Genomic DNA, 27131 nt, shown 5'->3' with positions numbered 1-27131 from the left:
CATCCTGGTGAAACTTTAAAGCACAGACCTCTAAACAGCCTTCATATTTACTCACCGTTTCCGAAACGCGCTGTCTTGGCCATAATTAAATTGAAGGCGAATTTCAGTTGCGTTTGTTTGTGCTCATGATTGGAACATACACAGAGTGTAAAATTCAACGGAGCCTTCTTTCTGCAAGTGAAACTGATCTGCGTTGAAAAGCCGAGGAACACTGTACAGCAGCTTTATCCTTATTCGAAATCGTCATCAGTGCGTACCTCACAGTATTCCAGGGATTCACAACTTCTCAGCCTAACTGTTCAGCCACGAGCGACAGTGATAACGTCTCAGAGAGTGGTCTTATCCTGTCCAATCACACAGCTGATCAGCCACTTGCGGCCAAGCAGTCAAATGTTCAGACCACTAGCCGGGAGGTCGCAGGTTCGAGACTCTTCGAAGTTTCGTGAGACGCGCACTGCCGATGACTCCCAGTAAAGATGAAACAGCTGTATCGTGCCTCGACTTTCCAGCACAGGTTAGGTTACCTTACTGGACGAAATCCTCATTAGATTCCCAAAGCCTCCTCTCACCACCAACCGTGAAAGATGATTCAAACTTCAAACGAATGAACAACCCTAATGAGTTTGCTCTGTCCCCAGCAAACGGTTTTCTCCAGATCTAATTTCACTAGAAAACCTCGAACGTAATCTCAATACACGATACTTTCGGCAACAATATCCCGCGGACAAACACACAAGTGAATACCATCCCGTGGATGGTAATGTTTTATTTGGAAATGAAATGAAGAGACACCATATTTACTCCAAAACGATCAACTGCTGCGACTGGATAGGCCAGCTTCACAAATATCTAAGATGATGCCATGGATGGTTCTTCGTTGACTACATTTTCACGAATCGTTGCACGGTGTTTGTTCCAAGCAGCGACTGTTTTATAAACCGGGCTTCAGAGTTGTAGAACCAAGTGATTTGAAAAGCGAAGTGCACCCCAGTAACTAGTTCGGTGACGTCTTGATTCATCATATTTTTTGCAGCAATCTACATCAAAGAAGTATGGAACTGATCGTCCTGAGTGGAACGAAGAAATTATCATCAACTTCCAGGTAGGTTAATCAGTCTGGAACGGTTGAATCATTTTGGCTGGTTTTGGTTTGTACCCGAATAAATGAAACAACATGCTGTAAGCAGTCAGTTCGGAATGGATGCACTACAAGTTACCAATGGCGTAGAAACAGTGACCAAGGCTGTTCCAGTTTGATCACGGAGTCATAGATAACGAAAGACTGGAGACGGATGTCGAAAATGATGCTATGGGAAACGTTTCTGTTCCCTGTTTGATGTCCTAGCTAGTTTGCGCAGAGCCCAAGTGCGCTAACTGCCGACTGCGTATGAATACATACAGTCATACTGGTAAGGAACCCTTCTCCTAAAGATCAACCTGTAGAAGTTGCAAGGTAATGTGGCTTGATGTAGGATACACTACTTCCTCTGTAGTTGTTCCAAAAAATACCTACCCAGTCTCAAGCGCTCGTGATGAGTTCCTTTCAAAATTTATGTTGCAATAAGTTGAATTTATCAAAGCGAATATGAAGCAGACGGTACTAAAACCAAACGTGTGAGTGGCAGTCGGATTCGTACAAATTCAGCAACAGGACATGTGAACCCACTCCGATTTTTGTGTTTATCAGTGTTAGCTGATCGAAGTTAACCGGTAGTCTTAGTAGTGACCTTGAGCATCGATCTATCATACATTTTTTATACTACGCACGGACGGCCTGGCGGTGTTACTTGCGCAGCAAAGTTTCGTTGTTTTCAGTCTACCTGCAATAACCGTTTGCACAAAGTACGCAAAAGAGCGAAACTGCTTTCTAATCAAGTCCAGTTCAGTAAATTCATTTAAAGAATAACGTTTGTCACCCCACATTCAGAGTAGATATGGCCTTCAAAAGTCACCCCTGGTTTGGAATGCGACGCATACATTTTTAGACGTCACATTCGTGTACCACTGCAAAGGAAAAGCAGTTATTTAAGTATTTTGCGAGCTACGAGTAATGGAACTTTCGACAGGAATACGCAGCTTTTGGTACTGAATTACTAGTTCTTCTGGTCTTGACAGGGTGGTTTAAAGTTGGCCTTTTCAGACAGAGCAAAAACTGTCGCTTTCTTTGCTAACATCAAAAGACGTCGTAAAAAGGCTAGTAACTTCGTAGATGTGAACCAAATGAGGGTAGTCACCTTATGCTGGTTGATTAAGTCGTTCCATTATTGAAAATACCAATAGGGTCTCCATCATGGACGTCGGAGGCACTCAGGAGTGGAAATCGAAATTCATGTGTATATCAATGTCTTTGAAAGGTAAAATATTCCCTTCCCATTGACTCCACTGGCGGCACTGTGAAACGTTGGCCAAATCCATACGTTTATTGTTGTAAGCATATGTTTTTCGACTCATATTCCGATACGAAAATAAACATGGGTTCTTTATTATCTGCTTACAAATCTTGTTGGACACCATGCTCTCATGCCATTAGCAGGAACATGTTGGTATTCGATACTGCTGCTGTTGTCCACGATGTTTTAGTCGGAAGGACCTTGAATGCATCATTACCGTTGGTGTATACCATATAACTGAAGACTCGGAGATGTTTCTGTGATATTCGGTTGGGCCAATCGACTAGTGTAAGCGACAAAGTTATCCGCATGAACGAAACAGAGGTTTCAGTAGGCAGGTCAAAGATGTCTGGTATTTGAAAGACCAAGACTGGTTTCAGAACGTGCCTCGTCCGTAGTATCCGTGAAACAGTGTCCAAATGGTCGTGCATGGAGAACACAATCACGTAGCGTCCTCGATGTTTCTGGATAGTTCGAAATCCTCCTCAATGTAAAGGTTCACCTGCGAGAATTACCTTGTACTGATGTCGGATTTGAACTTTATTCCTCGAGGGAGATGAACCTATGGTGAAAAGCCGAGAAACACTTTACGGAGTATGTACCCCTATTCGGACAATAATATCCGCGGAGAATTCTCCACCTTCTGGATTGGAGATGATTTCTCCGTCATCAAGCTACGGGTGGCTGATGAGCAACGCATTGAACCTGTACTTGGACGGGATAAGGCGCCACTCTTATTTCGGGTTACGTAGTTTGTGTCTTTCGTCGTCCCTTGAGTAAGGACTTCCCCTACAGGAAGCTCAGGCGATTTGTGGAATGGTATGTTTTGTGAGCGTCTCTTCTACAGTGAGCAACTGTTGAATTTTCTTTTATGGATTCCATCCTGAAAGCGGGGCTAACCGGTGTTAGAAGGCCGACAGACACGTATGCTACTGCTGAGCCATATGGGTTCAATCACCGTGTGCTCCATTGAAGTGCCAGTCGAACTTCCACCTCACTTCCTCCAAACACAGAGTGGCAGAAATCCGAACGGACAGTTCCAGAATTCATCCACATGCATCCAACCAAAGTTTGATGGAAATTTCTATAACTTTATTTTTTGGGGGTATCTATTCTGAAATAAAGTTTGGAAATCGCTGATGCGAAAAGAAATGGGCTTGAAAACAAGACCAAGCCTTCGAGAAATACACTCATTTGCAAATCAATTTGGTTTTCACGAGAGACTCAACTGAATCTCTCGTTTATGCTATTCTACAACTGAATATGCTGCACACAGGCCGCCTCATGTTTCAAATGGCACGATATTCGAGATGTCGCGGTATATTCTCGAAAACAGTGCAGGCTGGGTTCAAGTAGCTCATAAGGTTGACGGAAACTCGGGGTTGAGTCTCTCACGAAAACCAAATTGATTTGCAAATGAGTGTATTTCTCATTTAGAACATAAGGTTGACGGAAACTCGGGAACTGCGCCTACCTGATGAGCCTCAAGAAGGGCGAAACCGGTCGTGGGCTGTCGAAGAGTTTTCAGCAACCTTGTGAGCAGTTTACTTTATAGAAATATACTGCGATATCTCGAATATCGTGCCAACTGAATCATGAGGCGGCCTGTGTGCAGCACATTCAGTTGTAGAATAGCATAAACGAGAGATTCAGTTGAGTCTCTCACGAAAACCAAATTGATTTGCAAATGAGTGTATTTCTCATTTAGAACATAAGGTTGACGGAAACTCGGGAACTGCGCCTACCTGATGAGCCTCAAGAAGGGCGAAACCGGTCGTGGGCTGTCGAAGAGTTTTCAGCAACCTTGTGAGTAGTTTCCTTATGAAAAGACCAAGCCTTGTGTTAAAAGTAGGAGGGAACACGACACATTCAAATGTTTACGAACTGTTAAGTGGAACCCACTGACAAATAAGCCTAAGAGAACAAGTGAAATTGCCTTCTACATAATGGCTATTTTGGTGTGTACTCCTCATCCATGACTCAATAAATAGCTCTATCATAATTTTAGAAATCTGTCCGAATTCGTGCACTAGTTTCGCAAGGAACGATAAATGTTTTCCGTTCTAACAAAGATTGCTATCCGAATAGAAAACGGCTTCGATGGGGCGCGTTTGACTCTTACTGGTCTGCCTTCGTAAATGGGTGCTGTACGCAACTTTGGGTGGAAATTTCCTCACATGCACGACTCTCTGAATTCTGAAAAAGGGTCCCATCTAAACTCTGGCTGAAACATCCTAGGTCGGTTGTACTGGGCACCGCGCCTTGACAAGCTATTCGCTTATTTTTTTGCCGAATAGTATGAATAGCATAGTACGAATAGTATGAAAAACACCCATAGCCAGTAAACAGACGGGTTTCGCCACCATATCTAATTTATTCTCGATTTAAAGATGTAACACAGGAGGAGCGACATATTAACTGGGCCTCCAGAATCAGTTGCATACGTTTGAACAATAGTGAGAACACGAAGAATGGTAGGTGTAAACACTTCGGCTTTGATCATTTTATTGACGTGAATTCTGATGGCAAAGAAAAATAGTGAATGCCGGCATGAACTCAACTTGATGGTCTGTGGAGGGACATCCAGCCTCAGAGGGTTTGTCTCTTTTGGTTTTGGAGAAGTGAAAGCCCCTGAGTCTGCTATCTAAAGTAAGTCACAGTTCTACAGGCTGCAGACAGCGACTATAGCATTGTCTACCACGTTTTACTTGCAGAGTAATGAAAACATCAACACAAGACCCCCTACATTCTTTTCTAAGTCGCTCGCGCCAATTTTATTCATATGTGTACCGACAAAATTCAAAGATGGAAACTCTCATAGTTATTCCATGGCCTGCAAAGTATTTGCCACATAAGCGGAGAAATGGAACAGATCGAAGAGGATAGTGTGGAAGTAATTACACTATGCTTAACAAGGACGCTTTTGACATCAACTGCAATGAGCCCAGAGAACACCACAATAATCAGTAGAACGATAAAGGAGTAGATAAGACCTAGCGACCAGTGATGTAGCTTGGCAGCTTCACATCAGCTGCCCGAGAAAGTGATCCATGTGTTCTGCCGCGCATCTTCACCTCACTCCAGACCAGAACCAAATATGTGGTAGCTTCACTCATCCAAGTGTTTGTTCCACACGTCCTTGCTATGTAGTATCGACGTGTGTATCATAGGTTTTGAAGATGCAAAGATGGACAGGCAATCGCTACATGTCTTGGGCAAGCACAGCTGATTGGACATACATGGCCGACCTTGGGCATGTCGACACTCTCGAGACTAACATAGCGGGAACATAGATGATACTAGTGCTGCATGCACGCGAAACGTTTATTGATAAACTACTAGCAGAAGTGCATGGTTCTTGCAGTATCAGTGCACGCGGTTTTGACTACAAATATGCGCTCAACGGCGCGCAATTTTTGATAGTCATTGGTCGCGTTAACAAATGACTAAAAACAGTAAGGACGAGTATCGTATATTCTGACCACTTCTAGCACTCAGTCTTTGATGAAATTACCCCAGGAGAGGATCGTTGTTCTGAACAAATACACGCCTACTATATCCAGATTGGTGGAAGTTTACGGATGCTGAGTCACCTCCTTCCAATTGTCGTAGTCGTTTGAAGTCTGCCGAAACCGTTTGCACTCATTTCTGTATCTTGACCCACCAGCTGCATACTCCGCATGATGTTCCAGTTGGACAGGCAGTTGCAACGTGTGTCTTGTACTTTAAACATGACTTTGCACACCTCACTGAAGAGCACGCCAAAATATCCAGTTTTCACAAATCCAGTGTACAGATAATTAGGGGCTGAGCTAAGCCACATCAACGGTCTAAAGAAATGAAATTGAGGCTGCTAGTAGTAGGAACCTTTCAAAAAATACAGATCCATTTGGCAGTTTAATTCCGTTAGCGTTGTGAGTTGATTCAGTGTTTAGAGCATTAGGCAACGGCTCTTCCATCACCAAATTTGATAAACTGGTTTGAATTGGATGTGAGTGGTTGTGCTGGACTTGGTAACATAATAAATGCCTATGTTGTTGACATGCAGCACACATACCTTTCAATAATTTTACCGTCGCCAGGCATTCAGATAGATGCCTAGGATCAGTTGCGCATTCATTTGTAAATTACGAGTAGCGCTGTGTCAAGAAAAATACCAGAGATTTTGAGTCGACTGTTAGGTTAGATTTTCTGTTCTAGGGTGTGTGGATTCCTGCGTAAATTCTAGGTAGCCGGGAGGAATGAGGTTGTGGTTGGGTTCTCACATTTCAGCGAACGTAATGCACTCCCTCAAGGTTCCATTGTCTATACCGCTGTTCACCCTACGCTAGTTAATCGCAAGCAAATGTGCCACCCGATCGCACTATCATGATGCACTTACTGAAATTCCAGTACTGGATATGTGAGGTCAAATTCTGAGGTTCATTACAAAACATTACGGAACACGCCACGGATGATAGTTGATTACAGGCCGTTACAATGTCATGTTGAGTAGAGTAGTTGTCTGCCGGCCGATGACAGAACAGAGTGAGCGCACTAGCAATGGTCTTTTCGAAGGTCAAACGCCGATCACATCCGGTCTTGTTCACGTGCTTTGACATCACTTTCACGTTGTGTTGTCAAAAGCCGTCGAATTCGGGATGAATTTTTCCACCGTTGAACTTCACAGGTTGAGAAAGTACTTATAGCCTCTTTGTCCATATTCTATTTGAAGATTCAATCATCATCCATCCCCAGCCCTTCTCAGTGATGCTCCGTATGTGTGGACTGGTGTTTTGCGGGCAACCGTTTTAGATAAAATCTCACCTATCGGGTGCGGATTAAAATTCGAACAAAACACGATAAACAGAAGTGCTAAAAAGCCCTCCAAAGGTGTTTCATCAAGAAACTATACCGCGATTTCTCGAATATCCTACCAGCAACAAAACTCAGTTGAACCGGAATATCATAAACGAAGGGTTCAATAGAATTCAGTTGAGGCTTTTTAAAACCAAACTGGTTTGCAGCTGAGTGAATTGCGCCCATCCGGGTTCAAACAAAACTTACGGCTCTCAGGAACTCAGGGATGGTGCCCAGCTGGATAAGAGCGAAACCGATTGTGGGCTGTTGGAGTGTCTTCAGAAACCGTGTGAATGTATGATGATCCGCATTGAAATATCGGTTTAGTGTATCAATTAGTCGGAACTGGTTAGCGAGAATTTGAAGTAGTTGGATAGTGATCAGTCCCACCGTTGAGAGTACGTTCTGATGGGTGAACGACTGAGGAACACTTGGTTTACACGTCGAAAGACTCGGCCGAGTTAACAAGATGGTTCGTACCGATGAAGAGAGTCGCATTCGCGTTTGTCACGTGCTGCTGATTCCACTACAAACTGATAGCCGTTCAGCCGTTTGCTGAGACAGGACGCATCCATGAGCTCTTTGAGGGCCCACTAAGCATCCAACTAAGGGAGCCGAATTAAACTTTGCCCGCGATTATTCCTGATGCGGCTGTAGCACCCTTTCGGTGCCTGGCTACCATGCAACCCAAAGGAAGCACGAGGGCTGGGATACTGTCAGGTTGCCCAAACCCAGACAGGAGAAGTAGAGATGTAGAGCGGGTTCGAAGAGGTGATTGTTGCATTTGGTCTCTCTTGGGAGGGTAATTTACCAGAAATAATAATTTAGTGACATCGAAGCTGTCTTTTCTCTTTATAGGTGCACGTAGCCGCTACACTTTGGGAAATGTTTTAGTACAAGCGTAGTTCGGAGGTTCCTTGACGTGGGTTACCCTACCAATGGGCAATTACCTTGCTCAAGCCAGGTGGATGACACTCCAACACTAAGTTGTGGTGCGCTCTCTTCCAAAAGCCAAATATTTTATCCCAGGCAGTACTTTGGGCTTTTCACAGGTGTGTAAAATGCAGAGGAAGGAGCAGGACACAACTGGTTTGTTTGTCGTGGATTCACTCCATCTGGAGATGGGCCACTTTACAGCAGTTTTCGAATGTAACATCTACTGTATTAATAAAACACCTCTGTTTTGCCCCTCATCAGAGCTCTCTTGATTTTGTAACTATATAAATATCCGAATGAGTTGGGTGTCGTTCGAATACTCAATCTCGACTTACAAACAATATCAGTGTATAGTCCAATGTATAGAGTACTGAAATTCATTAAGCCAGTAAGTAGTGACAACGTTCTGAATTGGTCTTGTGAAAGAACCTTAAGGACTGGAACTTTGATTCTTTCGCATCGGATAATATTGGATAACATTCCTGGAATCTGGTTGAGATTTATAGATGGAAACCTATGTTAGAAGTATTGGTTTGATTTTAGAGTTTCATTAGTCAGCTGAGCTATCTGTCTCACTAGAAAAAGTGTTGAACCTACTTCCCCTAATCGAATTTCCGCGGTAATCGCCCAGACCAAGCTGCTGTTATTCCCCATTGTCGCGGAGCATAGAGATCAACCAGTAAAAAGATTCTGAGCTAAACGGCACTTACTGTTTTAAACTGAAGATAGCTCAGTTTTAGAGATGCAAAGTTTGGTGGCCGGAATGTCCGTGACTCGAACCCAGACCGACCTATAGACTTCTGTTTAGATTTGGGAAGCATCCGAACTCTCGTGTTCTTTTTTTGAATTAGATACCGAAAGGGTATTACAGCTGAACGATTATTTATTACGGTTATTATTTGTTATTTCGAACTCAGTTGTTCAGTGTGTTTTACTTTCACCCCCTCCCCTCAGTTCCCGTCAATGTGTGATAAGGTTTCACTGACTCTCTATGACTGGTGAGTATTGTTGAACTTTGGAGAATATATTCGAACAGAAGCACTGCAGTTTCGCGACTTGAATTATTCAGACGATTTGAATTCGTATCCTTGGTTTACTTTGGTCTGCTTCATGCTTAAAATAGAATACTGAAAACCATATCTTACTGGCACCGGTGAACCTCCGTAAAATGTTAGGAGTGAACTGTGTGATTCATCGCCTCTCTTCGTTTATTCGAAAACAAATGTGAGGTAACCCTTCAACGAACAGGGATAAAAAAAGCTTCTAACATTTTCCACTGGAAATAATCGGTTGTTTAACATGGAATCTAGTGTGAATGATTGTGAGAACGGTTCGTGGTGGATTTCAGGGTATGGAACCAGTGTGGAAGAGTAGAGTTCTTGGAGAACGGTCAGTATGCACTGTGCCCTTCGCATGTCCATTCACAAGAAACGTCCTTTCAAAATAACTTAGTTTTGTTCTTCCCATCGGTTTTTTGTGACTCTTGTGTACTTGGGGGCAAAATCCACTGAAGCAACTAACTATAGCCAGCTTTGACTTAGCTTAATCAAGGTACACTTTTACCGCAAGGTTACTGTGTATTTTATCCTCCCGAATGCACCATTGACTCACTATGGACGGGGCTAAAATACCAGGCAAATCTGGGTTCCAAAACAGACGCTACTATCCCTTTAGTAAGCGGTGGGGGGAACAAGTCTTTCCAAGAGGTTCTGGCCAGATGTACGAAGATACTGACATCCTGCCAATGTGCTTGAGGCAGTGACCAACCTTGGAAGCAACCACAGTCCTCTTGTGGCCGTAATCGGTTTCGGCATCAGTGAGGAAAAATCGTTTTTCGGACAGCTAGATTCATCATAAGTTTCGTTACCTATTACCGATTTTTTGACGCCGTATGAATGTTGGAAAGCCTTCAGACATAGCTGGGGTTCTCAGGATGACCGATGAACCTCCGTAAAATGTTAGGAGTGAACTGTGTGATTCATCACCTCTATTCGTTTATTCGAAAACAAATGTGAGGTAACCCTTCAACGAACAGGGATAAAAAAAGCTTCTAACATTTTCCACTGGAAATAATCGGTTGTTTAACATGGAATCTAGTGTGAATGATTGTGAGAACGGTTCGTGGTGGATTTCAGGGTATGGAACCAGTGTGGAAGAGTAGAGTTCTTGGAGAACGGTCAGTATGCACTGTGCCCTTCGCATGTCCATTCACAAGAAACGTCCTTTCAAAATAACTTAGTTTTGTTCTTCCCATCGGTTTTTTGTGACTCTTGTGTACTTGGGGGCAAAATCCACTGAAGCAACTAACTATAGCCAGCTTTGACTTAGCTTAATCAAGGTACACTTTTACCGCAAGGTTACTGTGTATTTTATCCTCCCGAATGCACCATTGACTCACTATGGACGGGGCTAAAATACCAGGCAAATCTGGGTTCCAAAACAGACGCTACTATCCCTTTAGTAAGCGGTGGGGGGAACAAGTCTTTCCAAGAGGTTCTGGCCACATGTACGAAGATACTGACATCCTGCCAATGTGCTTGAGGCAGTGACCAACCTTGGAAGCAACCACAGTCCTCTTGTGGCCGTAATCGGTTTCGGCATCAGTGAGGAAAAATCGTTTTTCGGACAGCTAGATTCATCATAAGTTTCGCAGCTTCTAGATTCATCATAAGTTTCGTTACCTAGTACCGATTTTTTGACGCCGCATGAATGTTGGAAAGCTTTCAGACATAGCTGGGGTTCTCAGGATGAATAGGCCCCTATATGTCATCAAAATCACCAGAACATACCCAGTGGATTTGGAGTCATCGTTTGGCGCCTTGCATTTACTCGTAGCACCCAATAAATAATTAGGATTTCTTCTTTCCAGAGGGGGTCCAGAAGAAAGAATATACGAAGTGGGTTATGATCACCCTGAGCGACACAATACATTATGGTCATGGAACAGGAACTAGAGTTTCTCGAGACCGCTTAGGTTACCAAGCCTCCCCCAGCCATAAGCGGGTGCTGTTTACCGTGTTCCAAATATATTGAAGGAAATTCATCGGAAAATCAAACTATCCCCTTAACATTTTGTGTTTCCTCCATCTTATCGACTTGACTATTTTGTCTCTAGATGAGAGAGCTGATGACACGTCTCTCCTTATCCAATTTAAATTTATCCATCTGTACAACAGGGATCGCGTTGGTGATGATGATGCCATAGCAACGGCTCCGATATTTCTATCGCAGGTGTCAGCCTATCGTGACGAAAGTGATGGTCAGTAGGGGGTGATTAACCTCAGTGTATCAATGTGTTATCTAACCATATCGAATAGTGCCCCTTACAGGGCGATCACATGTGGATTTGCGGCTTTATTGTGTCCAGTGGCCAATGAAAATCCTGTCTAATGGTGTCATCCTTATAGCTGTCAGTTCATCTCTCACCACCGGGGACGTAAAAGCAAACAGCAATGATTTATGCAATCTAACAAGAAAGGTTTCACCTGTAGCATGTAGAACTAACTCACTGCTTGTCCGTGAACGCCTTTGCTTTTTTGTCCTGATAACTACAAGTCCCCCATTGCACCTGGTTCAATCAAGCTTCACTGAGTATTTTCTAGGAAGTCATGTTTTCCACCCGTACCAAAAACAACACGTCTTGATTCAGAAGCTGTATTTTAAATCTGACTTTTGACTAACCAATTGCAATAAATGCAAATAAACTTGAGGAGATCATATAAATGCAATGAATCAAAGCGAGTTTTCGAAATCCTCATGGACGGCTAGTTCCGGTTCGAGAGGCCGACTGATCCAAACTGACAAAACAGAATGAATCAAGCGAGTTTTCGAAATCCTCATGGACGGCTAGTTCCGGTTCGAGAGGCCGACTGATCCAAACTGACAAAACAGCTGAAATCCTATAGCTGTAAGAGAACAATTGCAAGGCCTCTTATTGTCATCCGAAAACCCTCCTAATTACAGCCTTTCAGTTTGGTTTCTAAATTAATAATGCCAGATCTAGAAACCATATTTTTTCAGTGATATGATCAACCGAACTGGCCAAGATGTTTTCATGCGCAGTTATTCTTTCGTAGGAGACGATCGATAAGAGGTGACGTTCACCGATTTCGGACTGTTATTTCTTGATTCTCTACAACTGAATGCCACATTTTGCAGGGACCGGATAGGTAGCGATGATGTCATCGGCACAACGTCAATTGCACTTTCACACATTTCCACTTGTGGACCTGATGGTATGTTATCGGTGAGGACCGCTGACCTGATTAAATCCGCAACACTGGTCTATGCATGAACACACAATGCATGCCATCTCTTGGGGTTTGATTTGATCTCGCGACGCTATGAGTTCGGTTGCACGATTTTGTTTATCTGCACTTATTTCGCAAAGGTCGCTTTTGCATGCATACCATTTGATTGGAGCTCTCACCGCAAACATGACTTGCTTTCTACGTCTAACCACTGCTTAACGAATAATGTGATTCATCAAAGGTGGTTTTCGGACGGTGTTCTCACGTTTTACAAACAGTAATTAAGCAACAATGTGATTCTTTTACAACGGCTAATATGGTTTTCTGCTCAAACCTTGTGTTACAGTATGTACGTTTTTTCTGTTGTTCACGCCCATAGAACTCCCCAGGAATTCCAAACGTTCCCTGCTCTGACGCTGTTAGATGTGATTAGCCTAGCACCCCAGCTGTGCGCCATTGCTAATCCAACTTTAATTATTCTCAGTGAACTTTTCAAACGAGGCCGAAACTAAGGTCCATTGTCGAGTTGCTTTAACGGGCCAGACAATGTCCAACATCGGGCTCCCGCAATGAGACCACCAAATACTTAGAGGTGCTGGTGGCGGGCCTGAGCCACCTATATTCCGCCACATCACCATCTCCAAACACCTCGCACAGCTAAGCGAAATTTTATCTTTGCATTATGAGGTTTTTTTGCGGTCATCATCGTCACACCTAACAGACGTTTTGTATGCTGCTACATGCAAACCTGTGTGGGCTGCCTTACAACCGTTTGGTTTCGGCAAGTACTCACTGCCAGAAAATAAGAAAAACTCTCCAGCCTAGTTGTTTACCCTGCCCGTAGCATTTCCCCCACACTTTATTTACGGTAACCGAAATGCAAGATAATCACCTCAAAATATAGGAGTATACGACTGAAGTAACAAAAAACTTTGTACGGTGATTGAGAAAATGCAATGACTAAGACTTCGGTCTTGGGCCAGTATAGTTGATTGGTTTTTTGTGAACTCAAAACAAACTGCTTTATTGGGTTTGTGAACTTCGGATTTGCTCCCTCGTAGTGGGACTAATAATGACTGGCCTATTTCTGACTGATTTATGCGTTTTTACACGTCCATCCTCGGGGCTTAAATGCACATTTTGTCAAAGATCCGAATTAAAGCATTAGACGACCATTTTTCCCTCACAGGGATTCATCAGAACTGCGAATGTTATTTGGCTTTTGCAAGGAAACGCAAAAACAAGATCGGCAAATAACTTAAAACGGGATCACCACGGATAGGTTTACCTCGATTTCACAATGGAATCTTAATTTGAAATTCCCAAATCTGACACTACCAACAATCTTCAACTAATTCAGGGGAAGAACTAATTTACAACATGAGTGAAACTCTCATCTGAGAAGCCACTTAAGCAGCCGATCTACACGTGTCTACGTGGCGAGTCTTCCATGACTGAAGAAGCTATGTGGCGCTATATCCCATTTCACTCATTCATTCATTATCAGCTGTAATAACCGTGTACTCGTCGTACAGTGGTTGTAGCTGCCGCCAATCGGCAGCCATACGTGGTAGAAAGGTCAAGTGTTCCAACCACTGGCTGGGAGGTCCCTGATTCGAAACCTCCTCGAAGTGTTGTGAGATGTGCGCTGATGATGATTCCCAATAAGAGTGAACCAAACGTACAGTGCTTCTCGTTTTTCGGCATTGATTGGTTTCAAGTGACGATTCTCAAACTCTTCAACAAGCTGGGAGCAACCAGACGTTATTAACTGGGACGCACTGCTATAAATTCATCACAAATCTTTCACCTCAATTTGGTAACGATCTCCACTCTTGGGTAAATTACCTAAGCACCTTGGTATTGCCTAAGAGTATGACCTGCATTCTGAACCCGACAAAGTATGTGAATAAGTGCGGTGACAAAACGGCGACACACAACGGGTACACAACCACCGACCCATCGCTACGTCCTACTACACTTCCTAACAAGACATTGATGGCGTCACTTCGATTGGTGATGAAACGTTTGCAACCAAGTTGCCCAGCTCACCGAACAAACCAGCGCCCGCCTACGCCACCTGAGCTACCAACATTCATCTCAATAGCAAAACGTAGTTGGAAATTTTATCACGTCATGGTGTGACTAATTTCGGACAAACCAGATTAGTTTTAGTTTAGAGTTTCATGGCTAATCGAGCGTCATATTGTATTTTACGAGCTCAGTTTGAACTAGGAATGATTTTTTGTCTGCTCATTCTTGGAACAAAGTTCATTTGCTTGACGGTGTTTATTCATCAGACAGATGCCTGCCAACGGATCTCATTTGAAGGCCATGTACCTTCCAAGGTGGATATAAAAAAGTGACCGCATTTTTTGGCGCGCGTTGAAATGCCTTTCGTGTCATTATCCACCGGCATGTGACGAAGTCTGCGTAGCCTACACAGTGCACACAGCCTACGGATAAGATCGGCTGCGAAATAAGTGCGACGTACAGGTGAAGAATGTCTATTTTGGTAGTTAAAGACGTAGTTTAAGACTTGTGGGAGCAAAAGTGAACTGACACTGATGAGCGATAGGAACAAGTTGGCCTTCATTTCGGCACAGATGATAAATCGCAAACAAGAGACTCAGCTCGGATCCAGGTGAGCCTCTCGCAAATCCAAATTTGTTTGCAAATGAGTGTATTTGGCTGATGCATTGTTAGGTTTTAACGTAACACACTGACTTGTTTCATGAGCAGAGCGATGCCGAATGTGGTATTCTGGCGGGACATAATGTCGACTGAAATTCCAAAGTAACACGTATAAAACAATCATATAGACTCGGAGTTTTTTTGTCTTCCGTTTCAATGGGAACTTTTCTTGTTATCCTACACCTGACCAATGGTTGCACGACTTTCCTCATGATTGGATCGGCATCCTTGTGTTTATATATGAGTCACTTGTGTACCGGTTCAACAATGTGCAAGCGGTTCACCGTGCTGCATCAATCATTCGGAATGTACACTCGCACTTGTATCGGTTGGTGTGGGGAGCAAAACTAAATCATTGGTGTTAAAGCCCTATAATTATGTTGTTGCAATGAATGCATGTAGTGCCTTCAAATTCCTCTCTGTTGTGTGTAGGCGCATCAAAAAATGGCCTCAAACTGCACACCTTGGTGACCCTGTTCTGCTTATAAACTACCATTCCTACGCATATGTTTCTACGTTATGGGCTGATTTGATTTGAAGTGTCGGTCCGCGTACTATTCTAAAAATGCGTTGTGCGTTTGTACGACAATAAAAGTATGAATAAATGTTCATGATTTAAAAATATTAAAAAAACTCGTTAGTAAAAGTTTCCTATATGCTACCATTCAACAGATGCGCTTCATAGGCCGAGAATTGAACGCACTACATCCCGTTTGTACAACGATTGACAAACCGTCTGAGCTCACAAGGACAAGACTCGAGTTACCGTTACTAAAGCCTGAAGCTAAGAAATGTCTCAGGTGACTGTGGCAGAGAGGTTTTGCTTGTGTAAGGGAACAAAGAACGAAAGAATAACAGCCTTTCCAATCTCATCAAAATACTTGCCTCAGGTACAAGACTACTGACAGTAGTATTAACAATAGCAACAAACTTTGTTGTTGCGGTCATAGGTTTCCATCCATCGATCTGCACGTTTACGCTCTGATGTGACAACTGGCATGGACTTCTAAGCTTTCCTTACAGAAAGAAGGGTAAAAAAAGTTAACAGATGCTTTTCATCAATAATCTAATGCAGGAAGTGACCACCGACTCACTTTTTGAACTGACTTAAAGCAGCTTTAGGGCAGTGAGAAAAAGTGAACGCAGTAGGAGGCTTATGTTTTACTAGGCACGCCCGTAATGAATGATTCAACTTTCTGTCAGTCCCCATCTTGTGAACTAAGCAATCGCTTTCCATGTGATCCCGTCCCTTCCGGTCAATCAGTCGCCTGATTTCGTTTATATCTTTGTCAATTGTAACTTTGTTCAACAGGTTCACGCTAATACCTATTTCGTTTTCAGCCATCATCTTAGCTCACCGAATGTCTTTGATCATCGTTCAAAATTTGTTGTCAGAACGATATGTGTCACTTCAACTAACCGAAAGTTCACACGGTTACGTTGAATAATCACAGCGTTTCCTCCTTCACATTTCAGGATTTTTGCCCACGTTTGGACCAAGTTACATCACTCTTTATGGATCACCCAGAGAGTACCAGGATATCGAAGACAAATACAAGAGTCACTCACTTCAACTAACCGAAAGTTCACACGGTTACGTTGAACAATCAAAACATTTCCTCCTTCACATTCCAGGATTTTTGCCCACGTTTGGACCAAGCTACATCACTCTTTACGGATCACCCAGAGAGTACCAGGATATAGAAGACAAATACAAGGGATTGAATAAGGGCAAGGGTGATGGAGCGGCCTATCGTGGTCGCATTCTGGTTGAGCTGAAAACTGAGCTACTGGATGATCCCATTCCGGATCAAGTGCGACCAATAGAACCAGATATAGTAGCACGAACACAGGTAAGCATTCTTATACTAGGTGATAGTTTCCTCGAGATGCGTCAGTGATTAGAACGCGAATTTGCTGACCGGAAGGTCCGTGACTCGAACCCGACCTCTGTATATCGACTTCCGTTGTCTAGGCTTGGGCAACCCAGCAGTGTCTCAGCTCTCATGCCTCCTTCGGATGACACGGCAGCTAGACACCGAAAAGGTGTTACAGCTGAACTATGTTATTTTTATAATAGTTTCTCCATGCAAATTGTTTTCTTTTGTCTCGCCAAATGGTATTTTGACTCTAAAAAGAGTCTAGGGACACTCGATTTTGCTCTTCCTAATTCATCACTCTCCAATCAGCCTTAATTGTCGCTCAGTGCAAATTTACTTTGAAACGTATTACTCCATAGACCAGGCGTTGTTGTGCTACTCTCAGGGTTATGAAGATAAAAAATCTATGAGGTTTATTCTTTATATTGGTCTGTTTCAGAAATGCAGCCGTCGACGAAAATTCCGTCTTCAAACAGCTTTTCTTTCAGCTACGCAAATGCCGGGAGAAAAGGACGATCCGGTTGAATTCGAAGTCAGCGTCGGTAACTACGGTTACAAGTTGGACACCTCAGTACCTCCATGCCCCTCAATAACCCCACCTACCAACCCGGTCTATGATGGTATGGCCTATAGCTTCCTGCCATGGCAAGGCGATAAGCCATGTACCGTGGTCGACCCACAATTTGAAGACATCACCTTCCGGCTTTTTGCAGTCAATATGTTGCAGCATATGGCGGCGAACTTGGTGGGTTTTGTCTGACAGAATTTTATGCCCAGTCGTTGAACCATATTCTCCCTGTTTTTCTGATGCTTTAAAAAACGGCCGCTCTAGCCGTTGGTGTCCTCAGTTTGAGAGACCCCTTAAGAGATCGAATAAAGGTGGTCTTCACTGGAGGCTTTACTCTTCTGGGTGGAAATCTACCGTTTCACTACGCTTCAAGCCAACCAAGCTCACTCTCGGTCGAGGCTGCATCTAAATCTACCCAGAGTGGAAGGTCTTGCAAGGTTTTTAGGGCCACTGCGAACGTGTTGGATTATGGAATATGTAAGATGGGATCGAGAAATATCGACTGATCGGAATTTCGCACCGATCTGTTTTCTTTGCTGCCAGGCGATTTCCGTTCTCCTGGAGACTGGATCCAGTGTGTAACTTCCGAGCTTCCTATTTTCCAAAGATTCATACACTTATTTTGCGCAAGGTTTCTTCTGTAATGGCTTTCAGGTCTTCATGACCAGGCCGTAAACTCAAGGCTTCCAAGATTAGATTTATAAACCGAAACCTTTTCACTTAGCACCAGTGTTTTTGCATTGAACTTAAACTTACCAGATTGGGGTGAGCAGTTCAGTTTCTCAAAAACTTGACGGACCGTGACTCACCGGAACAATTTTTCGGCCACTACGCGTAATTACTCATTTTTACTAAGCGTTCTACTTGAGTAGTCATCAAGCACACTTTGGTTAGAATGTGAGTCAGTGAGCAAAAGGCCTGTGTGCACTTGTGGTATTCCTTTAAATACAAACAGCTCTTTGCTGACAGACGAACCAGAGGTCCTCCAGGGGTTATTTCACAACTATCCTGTGAACGAACGAACGACGAATGAATGAATGAAGGAACGAATGATTGAATGGATGAATGAATGAATGAATGAATGAATGAATGAATGAAATGAGTGAATGAATGAATGAATGAATGAATGAATGAGTGGATGAATAAACTTCCAGTTTTCCCTTACTAATGTCATGGAACCTTGAACCTCTGATTTTGAATCCATACTCAAGCAGCCCTCAAAACTGTTAGTGCTAATTTTATTTCACACCAACAGTCCGAAAATCTGGTCAAACTTGAATGGGCAATACGGGCCAAGGCAGCTCAGGAGCATCTCGCCAATCTTGCAATCTCTGCTCTGGACCAATTCATTCTGGATTGCGGGTAAGTGTATCTATTTTGGCCAGGTCGCTTCATCTAATTTTGACTCATTTGGATGTTAGAAACTCCATTTTTATCCCGGTTTGCGGTATGGTTTGGCGTGAACCAGAAGAAATAAATGCACGGCAGATTGTGACATTTAATGCGCTCTGGTAAACCAGAACACATTTTGTCCTGATATCTCAATCATTTTCGTCTGAATGGGTGGCCAAAATGACTTGGTATGCAATCGGCATACTTGGGGTGGTTAGCTTATCAGTAAGATCGATGCTGGTGCATTTAGCTAGCTGCAGGAGATCAGTCATGACAGAGAGGTACTCGCAGTGGACATCGCCCTGCTTTGATTTTGTATGAGTCAGAGTTGTACAAATACTCTTTAGGAGAGAGAGAGATTACCCTCCGTGAAATTTTGAGACCAGATTGGGGTATACTCACAGCATATGTGAGGAGAAAAATCTAGTGAAAATGAATATTTCTTGTTTATACAACACTGAGATTGTGTGTCCTGTTCAACAGTTTTGGAATCAGTTATCTGATTTTGTTGCCATCATGTGTCTGAAGGTGTAGGCACATCGGAATGATTGTAGTAAGCTAGCACCCCGTCCACTTTCATTCCTTTCTTCACAATAAAGCTTTCAACTAGATCATGGTTTTACAGCAGCAAAGCGTCAGTGTTGGTGAACAGTGAAGTCCTGCTGTCGATAATGATAATGGTGAACTATACACTTAACTATTCAGCTGTTCTTGGAAAACTTCTCCTAGCGGAGTAGATGAGAATCGGACCGAGAAAAAAATCACTTTTGAATGATAACCATTCATATGTCTATGAACAGTCACACAGAAGTCACACGTTATTTGCGATACAGCAAACACAAACCGTTTGTAGAAGACACGAAGAAATCAGTGTGCAGCTAGATTGTTGCTGGGTTGACACGAACCCTCGATCAAGCTGGTTGTCATATTGTCAAAATGACCACTACGTCTTTGTAGCGGTGATGCCCGTGAACTCATTCGGTATTGTGTCGAGTTCAAACTGACCGAAAGATGCAGAAGAGGGCTAAGCTCGTGCGTGTCGTTTTATAACATTTGTTTTTGACAGCGTTACTTATTGATTGTCGGCGAAAACTCGAGCGATGGTTAGGTCTTTTGAAAGGAGAATTGTAGCCGCAAAACCGGGACAAGATATTTTTCTCTGAATTTTGCTCTCAGAAAACTTAAACAATGCGGCTGGCTGGTTTGCAGATTGTGTTCTCATTGTATGAAGTCACTGAATTACTGCACTCTTCCGTGATCTTGTTATTTCAATAGATGTGTAACAAAATGTTCAGTGTCTTATAATTTGTGCTTAGTGACGATGAGCGAGAACTTCGTTGATACTGCACAGTCACTATAGCGGTCACCTAATTTTCTCGAATGTTACCCCTTCCATTCAGATTGGATATCAAAGTGAAATAGCGGTTATGCCCAAGGTCTGCTCTCATTGTGATCGTGTGTTTCAGCGGAAAAACCACCAAGGATACGCATGCTATATTTACACATCTAGACGAGTTAAAAATTCGTGTACAGCGCGTGATATTTAAGGTCTATGTAGCGACAACATTCTGATAATTCGGACGCCTTCTGGAGGCACCATTGGTAACCGACATTCAGTGAACACATGATTGGCCGCATATCCGACTTTCAAAGCTTTCCTCGCACCCGGACCGTCCACCACCCATAGGTTTTGACCACCACTACGAGTTTTACTTATTGGCCGTTGTTGTGCCTAACTAACAACGATAGAGCGTTTTGGCGTAGGATACCGCCTAAGACAAAACTTCAGTACAACTCACCAGAGGCAGCTGTTTGCCTGTCTTATGATCTGGCAACACTCGAAATATCTTATAACATTCTGAAGAGGATGAGATGGGATCGGCACTTTTTAGTGTGCGCAACGTCATTTGTGTTAAATGTGGAAAAAGAGCGTTGTTGTGTGTTTCTAAGCTTACCAAAGCAAACAGAAGTTTCGCCCTCAAATCTCGTTGTACTTCAGTAATTCCACTTTTAGTCCATCCAAGTTTTGGGAGTCAGCGTGGATCAACTACGTATTGCTGACTGGCGTTACTGGTGTGTCCATCGTGCCTGGTATGTCCATATCGGCATCTACATGCAGGATAATCCGCGAACAAAGTTATAAAGAGAAACTATCGTCAATTTAATTACGAAGTATGAATCACAACGCTACCATTTCCATATGTCAGTTTTCGTGCTTGCTTTCCATAGAGCAGTACAAACATGCGAGCGTCGAAATCAGCACGGATCTTGCCATCAGATTCAACCAGATGAAGTTTATCGTAAAAGTTTCACCTAACCAACCACAAACCGCACTAGAACGTCGTGTGTTGTGAACATCCTTTGCTTTTCCAATATCGCGTTGATGTCAACCATCGGAACGTCCAGATAGGTCTTTTATCGTCACATCCCTTCCTTCGATGTTCCATACTACGTGAAATCCCACACAGTTGACTATGTGCTTCAAGTGCACTCGGATCGGCCAAGCAACGAGTGCTCCAAGCACGCGGGATCTCCGAGCACTGGTTGAACAATCTAGACCCCCAAATACAAATAGACAGACCTTTACCCATTCGAGGGACAAGTAATCTGATGGTGTGCGGTCGTCAGTTACCTCCACTATGTACTGTCCTTCAAAGCTTGCAGTAAACTCTGACTTATTTTTGAATGTTTCCGAAAGGGGTGGTCAGGCAACAGATCAACAAAAAATCCGCTGCAATGCGTCCGGTCAATATTCTGGCATCATCGTAACCACAATGACTGTACGTGTCCACCACAAGAAGTTACGTGCCATATTTTACTGAGCCAAAATGAATCAGCGCTTTGCTCATATCGACAGCACATCTCACCAGTAGGTGATAAATTTTGTCAAACAGTTGTAGTCTTGAGGTATTACTGCACGGGCCTTCTTGCTCGGAGGTGTATCAATTCCTCAACTACTCACATAAGATTATGTTATACAAAAACGCTCAACACTTTCAGTTTCATCCACAGTGGATTCAGGGATCCCATGATGTGGTTCACATTTCCTCCAGAGCTGCAATCTGCGTGGGGTACACTAGCTTTTTCTATAAAAACCCTGAACAAACCCCAAACAGGACTACAAAATAGATGCGAAAAATGTCCGGATTACGTCAGCCGACTCACACCGCAGCTTGTCGTACTCTCAGCCTTGCAACCATCACTATGCAACCCGACTTCACTTATTCACATCTGACGACGATATCATCTCACGCGCTAGAAACTTTGTGTTCGACGGTATGTAACGAGGACTGGTGTACATCAATGTTTCACACATGCGGGATACCGATGTGAACGGACCCGCAGGCGACAAATGTTGGAATCTGACAGCCTAAATGTTAATCATCATCCGGCAATTTGGCAAGCATATTTGTCCATGGTTGGAAAATTGCAACTGTGAGATTCATTCGTTTTATTCGCCACGGGTGGGACGCATTGTGATGTTTCACTAGTGCCTCAAGCCTGGCGCTCAGATTAAGTCCCACAGTTTCCTTTGATAGCCACTGATATAAGCAACCAATATGTAGCCTTCGTGTATCTTTGTGTGCTTTCCTCACCCTGGTTGCAAACAACATGGCTGGCAAAGTCAAGGAGTTTCACTGGTAGAGTACACCAGAGGAAGCAAAGCTTGAAATCGCTGGCAGTAATATCTCTCCAGAAGAGTGATCACACCGACCTAAAAATCAACACATAAGGGTCTCGGTCAGGCTCGATGGTCACCACTGAGCCCAGGGCTTTCACCGGTCGAGTGACCCTCACGAATCCTGTGCGGCTTAAGAGTGATAATATTTCACCTTGAAACCCCATTGTAAGGACAGTGTTTCCGTGCTCTGGAATTACTCATATGGACGCTTAGCCTTCGACGCTCTTGACTAGCACATATGTACGCTGTGTCAAAGTTGATAGAAAAAGAATATGGGACCTTAAATTTCTACTTTTCTGATGTAAGTAGTTCGAAGGCCGGATAAAAATGTCAACATCTAGACTCCTCGAATAATTTGGGATTCTATACAAGGAACGGTCTCCTAGCAGGGTGGGGCTGTATATATGTTTATTTGTATGCCACTGTCAACATGATCCTGGAGATTTTTTGGGTGAATTCGACGGGAACAGTAGTAACCTTGACAAGCATTCACAGCTAGACACTTATCTAGAATCGATTTCTGAGTAATTTGAAGTTATGTTCGTAACTGTGGTGACTTATGTCATAACGGAGAATAACGAGATTTCAACCACGAATGACCGAAAACAGGAGAGTATTGAAGATTTTTTCTGTGCACCATAGGTGGTGGATCTGTTTCCCTTCTAGAACTCCACAAACTGCTGACAAAGGTTCTTGTGTTCATACTGAAACTGGCTGTTGATAGGTTCCTTCATACTGATCATTATTATGCCAGCGTTTCGTCGCCATTGGAGAGGGCGTGATCAATGAGTGGTCCATTGAGTGCGTTATAGTTTATTGTCGAACGGTAACCTGCATCCAACCTACTAATGTGAACTTGCATTGCTGATTGTCTCGTGTTTTTAACTGCATCTGACACATTACTCTTCTCTAAGGGTTTTGTCCTCCGCATGCCCCCTCTTAATGACAACAGAAAGCTATGCCTCTCTTGGGCGAAATTCTCATTTTGTTGCTCACATCATTGAGTTGCTTCTCAGCAGTTCATCTACCTGCTTTTTGTCATATAACTCCACAAAAGGTACCTCCGAGTGCACTTCGCATTATTTTTGCGATAGCTTAGACATTCTGTGGCAGTAGATGTGACCTCGACACGGCAGCAGATAGCTTGACATAACAATGTCCTGTATGAGGATTCATCTAACTAACCACTGAGCTACAAGCTCTAAGTGAAAGCTGCCTTCATCCGCCTGTACACTGCTCAAACATAGACTACACCGTGTGGTTATTTCCTAATTTTGCTGCTATAATTTGTTTCTAAATCAATAGCCGCTTAGTTTACCGCCACTTAACGCACCGGTCTCATCAATATTGCGATATGTTGCCAACTGTGGCAATTTACTGCGCGTGAGTGTCACTCAGGAAGCATTCGGTACAGTGTGTAATGAAAGTTCTGGGAGATATTTACTGTTTTGACGCTTCCACAGGAAACGCGAACGGGACTGTGAATACAATATGATGGTAAATCAGTGTTCAAGAAGATTCTCTGAGATTCACTCGCCACACATTCCACACTCCGACGGAAAATAGTGATCCAATGCTGTGTACCTACCAGAGAGTGAACGAAATCCACCATATAGCTCCTCTCGTTTCACTTCACTTTGATTCTCTCTGCACCTGAAAATCTGAAGCCCACGATTAATCCCAGGTTGGCTAGATTCAGGGACCCTAAACCAAGCACATTTGTGCATCATCTAAATCTTGAATCGAGTTGTTAACCTGTCTACTGGTGAAAAACTCCACCGATCTACCTAATTACCGCTTTATGTTCCCCGAAACACGTGTCAAATAAGTTCGAGATATCCGTATTTGCAGTGTTTTGTGCTACTAATTTTGTCCATTCTCGTCTACTTGTTGCAATCTTACTGTCCATGAACGGGTTCCTTGCTTTCTTAAAAGTCGATACGAACTCAGTCCATATCCATCTACTTCTAATACTGTGAGCTTGCTGCGGACAGTTGTTACATCCGAAGCCCACTTTTGGACTTGGATCTTGAATACGCAAGGCACAGTCACACGCTGGTCACTCCTAAACTTAGATACAGTTGTGATCTGATTTATTCGCGTGCTTTGTGGACCAACGCATTTGACCTTAGCAACAGGATTTCACTTTGCGCCTTCTATTCATTGGTCATGTTCACTAAGTAGCACCATGTTTATCCTGCGAAAAGGGGGAATGAAGGACTGATGTGACTTCTATACAGACATGCTAACTCCCAGAGTTCAATCGAACTGTTCTTGATTAGGCGATACATCTTGACGATGTGCTTAAGAACACAGACAACTGATGTTTTGTACCAAAGGTAAAACCGAACAACCCAAGAAAACGTACACAAGGGAAGAAGCACTACAGTTTATACTGAGGTGCTAGATCTCACCTTCATCTGGCCTTCAAAGTGTTGATGTGCTGCTTTTTTTGTGAGAATATGGTAGTTGTGACTGATTAGTTTTGATTTTCTTTCCAGGAAACAACTTCCATCTTGGGAACCTGAAAATTCCCCGGTGAACGAAATGGACAGACACCTGAGAGAACTTCGAATGGACCAAATTGCTCGCCTTGGTCAAGACGCAGCTGAAGCCAGGGAAACTTTAGCCTCAATAGACGATGCTGTGGCGCTGATGCAGGAATACTTGGCCATAGTTAAACAACTATCGATGGAGGTATGTTCTTGGTGCGAAATCTATTAGATCTTTCTGTCGTTTCTTCGCTCTCTATACAGTCGTCATGATAGCAATTCAATCAAGGTGACGTGTGGTTGGATAATATGCTGGTTTCATTCCTCAAGATTGAAATGCAAAGAAACTACACAGATTTGACCATATGTAGCTCAGGGTTACTCCAGAGATCGAAAGTGCAGTATGCAAAGTGAAGTGATGCACGAAGGAGGACACTCGACGAGTGACTTCCGAGAGCCTCACCATCGGAGCAAACGCGGCTGCCTCACGTCACCTCAGGTACTTAATGTTTATATCTGACTTTCAACGCCACTTAATGTGCTGTGCCCCTCGGATGAATCTCACAAGGGTTGAAACGTTAGCTGATCCAGGTAGCTAAAGAAAATTGGAACGAACTGATGGAGACAGGGGAGCGGATATGATAGGTCGCATGGGATAAGTATGGTACCATCTTACCGAGTCATTACTTGATCACGGGCGCCACTCAGTTTCCACCTTTCCTCCGAGGCCATCTGACCTTTGAGACAATAATCAAAGTTCGTTAGTGTTACTGATGAGTCACTGAGTAAATTCTACGATGGAGCAGAGTTGGTTGTCGCCATGATACTCAGAGTTTTAACTTAAGGTGGAAGAGGGAATATGCTGACCGTCTGATAAGCAGGCCCAGCTACACATCGGGCAAATAGGGAGAAGGTTATAGCGGGTGTTTGACGTATAGTGAAACCACAGTGCTCTTTTTAAGACAAATTCTAGGTCATCTTATGCCCAAGGCAAATGAAGCCGTCTTACGAGGGACAGACCACCATTTACAAGCACTTTAAAAGGATCATATTCACTCGAAATCTGTCTCTGTTCATCCGCTTTACAGCCTCAACTAAGTTTTCCGGATATCGTGATTTGGATGCTAAGCGGAGGAAAACGCAAAGCCTACCACCGGATTCCCGCCCACGAAGTACTTTACAGCGAAACACCGCACTTTGCCGGACTAAAGTGTTCAAAGACGCAAGTTCTGAATTTTAAAGTAGGTTAAACTCATCGTTTTCGAAAATGTTTGGTGACAATCGGTAGATTTATTGCTGGGTTAAACTCAAGTGTTTTCGTCAAGTTGAATGTCCTTTTCTTTACGAAAACAGAAGTAGTTTATAAAGTCATATTTCGGAAGACCCCTTCACATCTACTTGCGTTGAGATCTGACTTTGGTTCACAGCGTAGCCAAAACAGCCTTAGTGGGCTGACCATATGAACTATTTGTCGAGGCATTATATACAGGATCCAGTTTTTGTGCAGAGTCCCCATGAACAGGGAGCACTAAAACCGAACTGCACTCTGTCGGAAAGTGGGTGTTTTTATCAGGTTTCTCAGGAATGAAAAATGCGACGGATATTCTCAGCATAACTACCACAGCTGCTGGTACACCACTGGCACGCAAATAACGCTTTGTATTCACTCAACTCACCGGAGCGTCCCGTTCGGCAGCTCATTGAAAGTCTAAAAAAGACTGATTTTTCCAAGCTGGATTTAAACATCGAATCGCAGGACAGTTTAATCAAAGAGCCAAGTGGATTGGACATCAACATAAAAAACATTTGATGCGCTTAATTTTTGTAATGCTGGATCCAGATTCTCATTAACTCCGACTAGTCAAGGATTGTTCGACCAATAAGCGATCGTCCTACTGGATAGACAAGCACCAGTTATCCAGATGAGGTTCAACGTACATCGTATTCCGTAATATAGACCGTTTTACCTACCACAAGGCAGCACGTTTAGCACCGAGTCCTACCGGAT

At 43.3% G+C, this 27131-nt stretch overlaps 1 protein-coding gene across 1 annotated transcript in view; it reads left to right on the top strand.

The window, feature by feature from the left end:
- T265_03596 (hypothetical protein) overlaps positions 1 to 27131 on the top strand; it is a gene marked incomplete at both ends in the record, with an annotated part of 120663 nt that overhangs the window by 37483 nt on the left and 56049 nt on the right. Inside the window, 8 exons of the mRNA XM_009168115.1 lie at positions 1034 to 1102; positions 9120 to 9163; positions 11342 to 11424; positions 16586 to 16962; positions 17429 to 17734; positions 18813 to 18919; positions 25133 to 25328; positions 26212 to 26364. Coding sequence (XP_009166379.1) covers positions 1034 to 1102; positions 9120 to 9163; positions 11342 to 11424; positions 16586 to 16962; positions 17429 to 17734; positions 18813 to 18919; positions 25133 to 25328; positions 26212 to 26364 — 1335 coding nt within the window. The remainder of the gene's footprint in view (positions 1 to 1033; positions 1103 to 9119; positions 9164 to 11341; positions 11425 to 16585; positions 16963 to 17428; positions 17735 to 18812; positions 18920 to 25132; positions 25329 to 26211; positions 26365 to 27131) is intronic.

The sequence above is a fragment of the Opisthorchis viverrini genome (assembly GCF_000715545.1).
Source record: "Opisthorchis viverrini unplaced genomic scaffold opera_v5_52, whole genome shotgun sequence".
Lineage (NCBI taxonomy): Eukaryota > Metazoa > Platyhelminthes > Trematoda > Opisthorchiida > Opisthorchiidae > Opisthorchis > Opisthorchis viverrini.
Note: the sequence above shows the minus strand (reverse complement) of the source record. Positions and strands in the feature narration are given on the sequence as shown.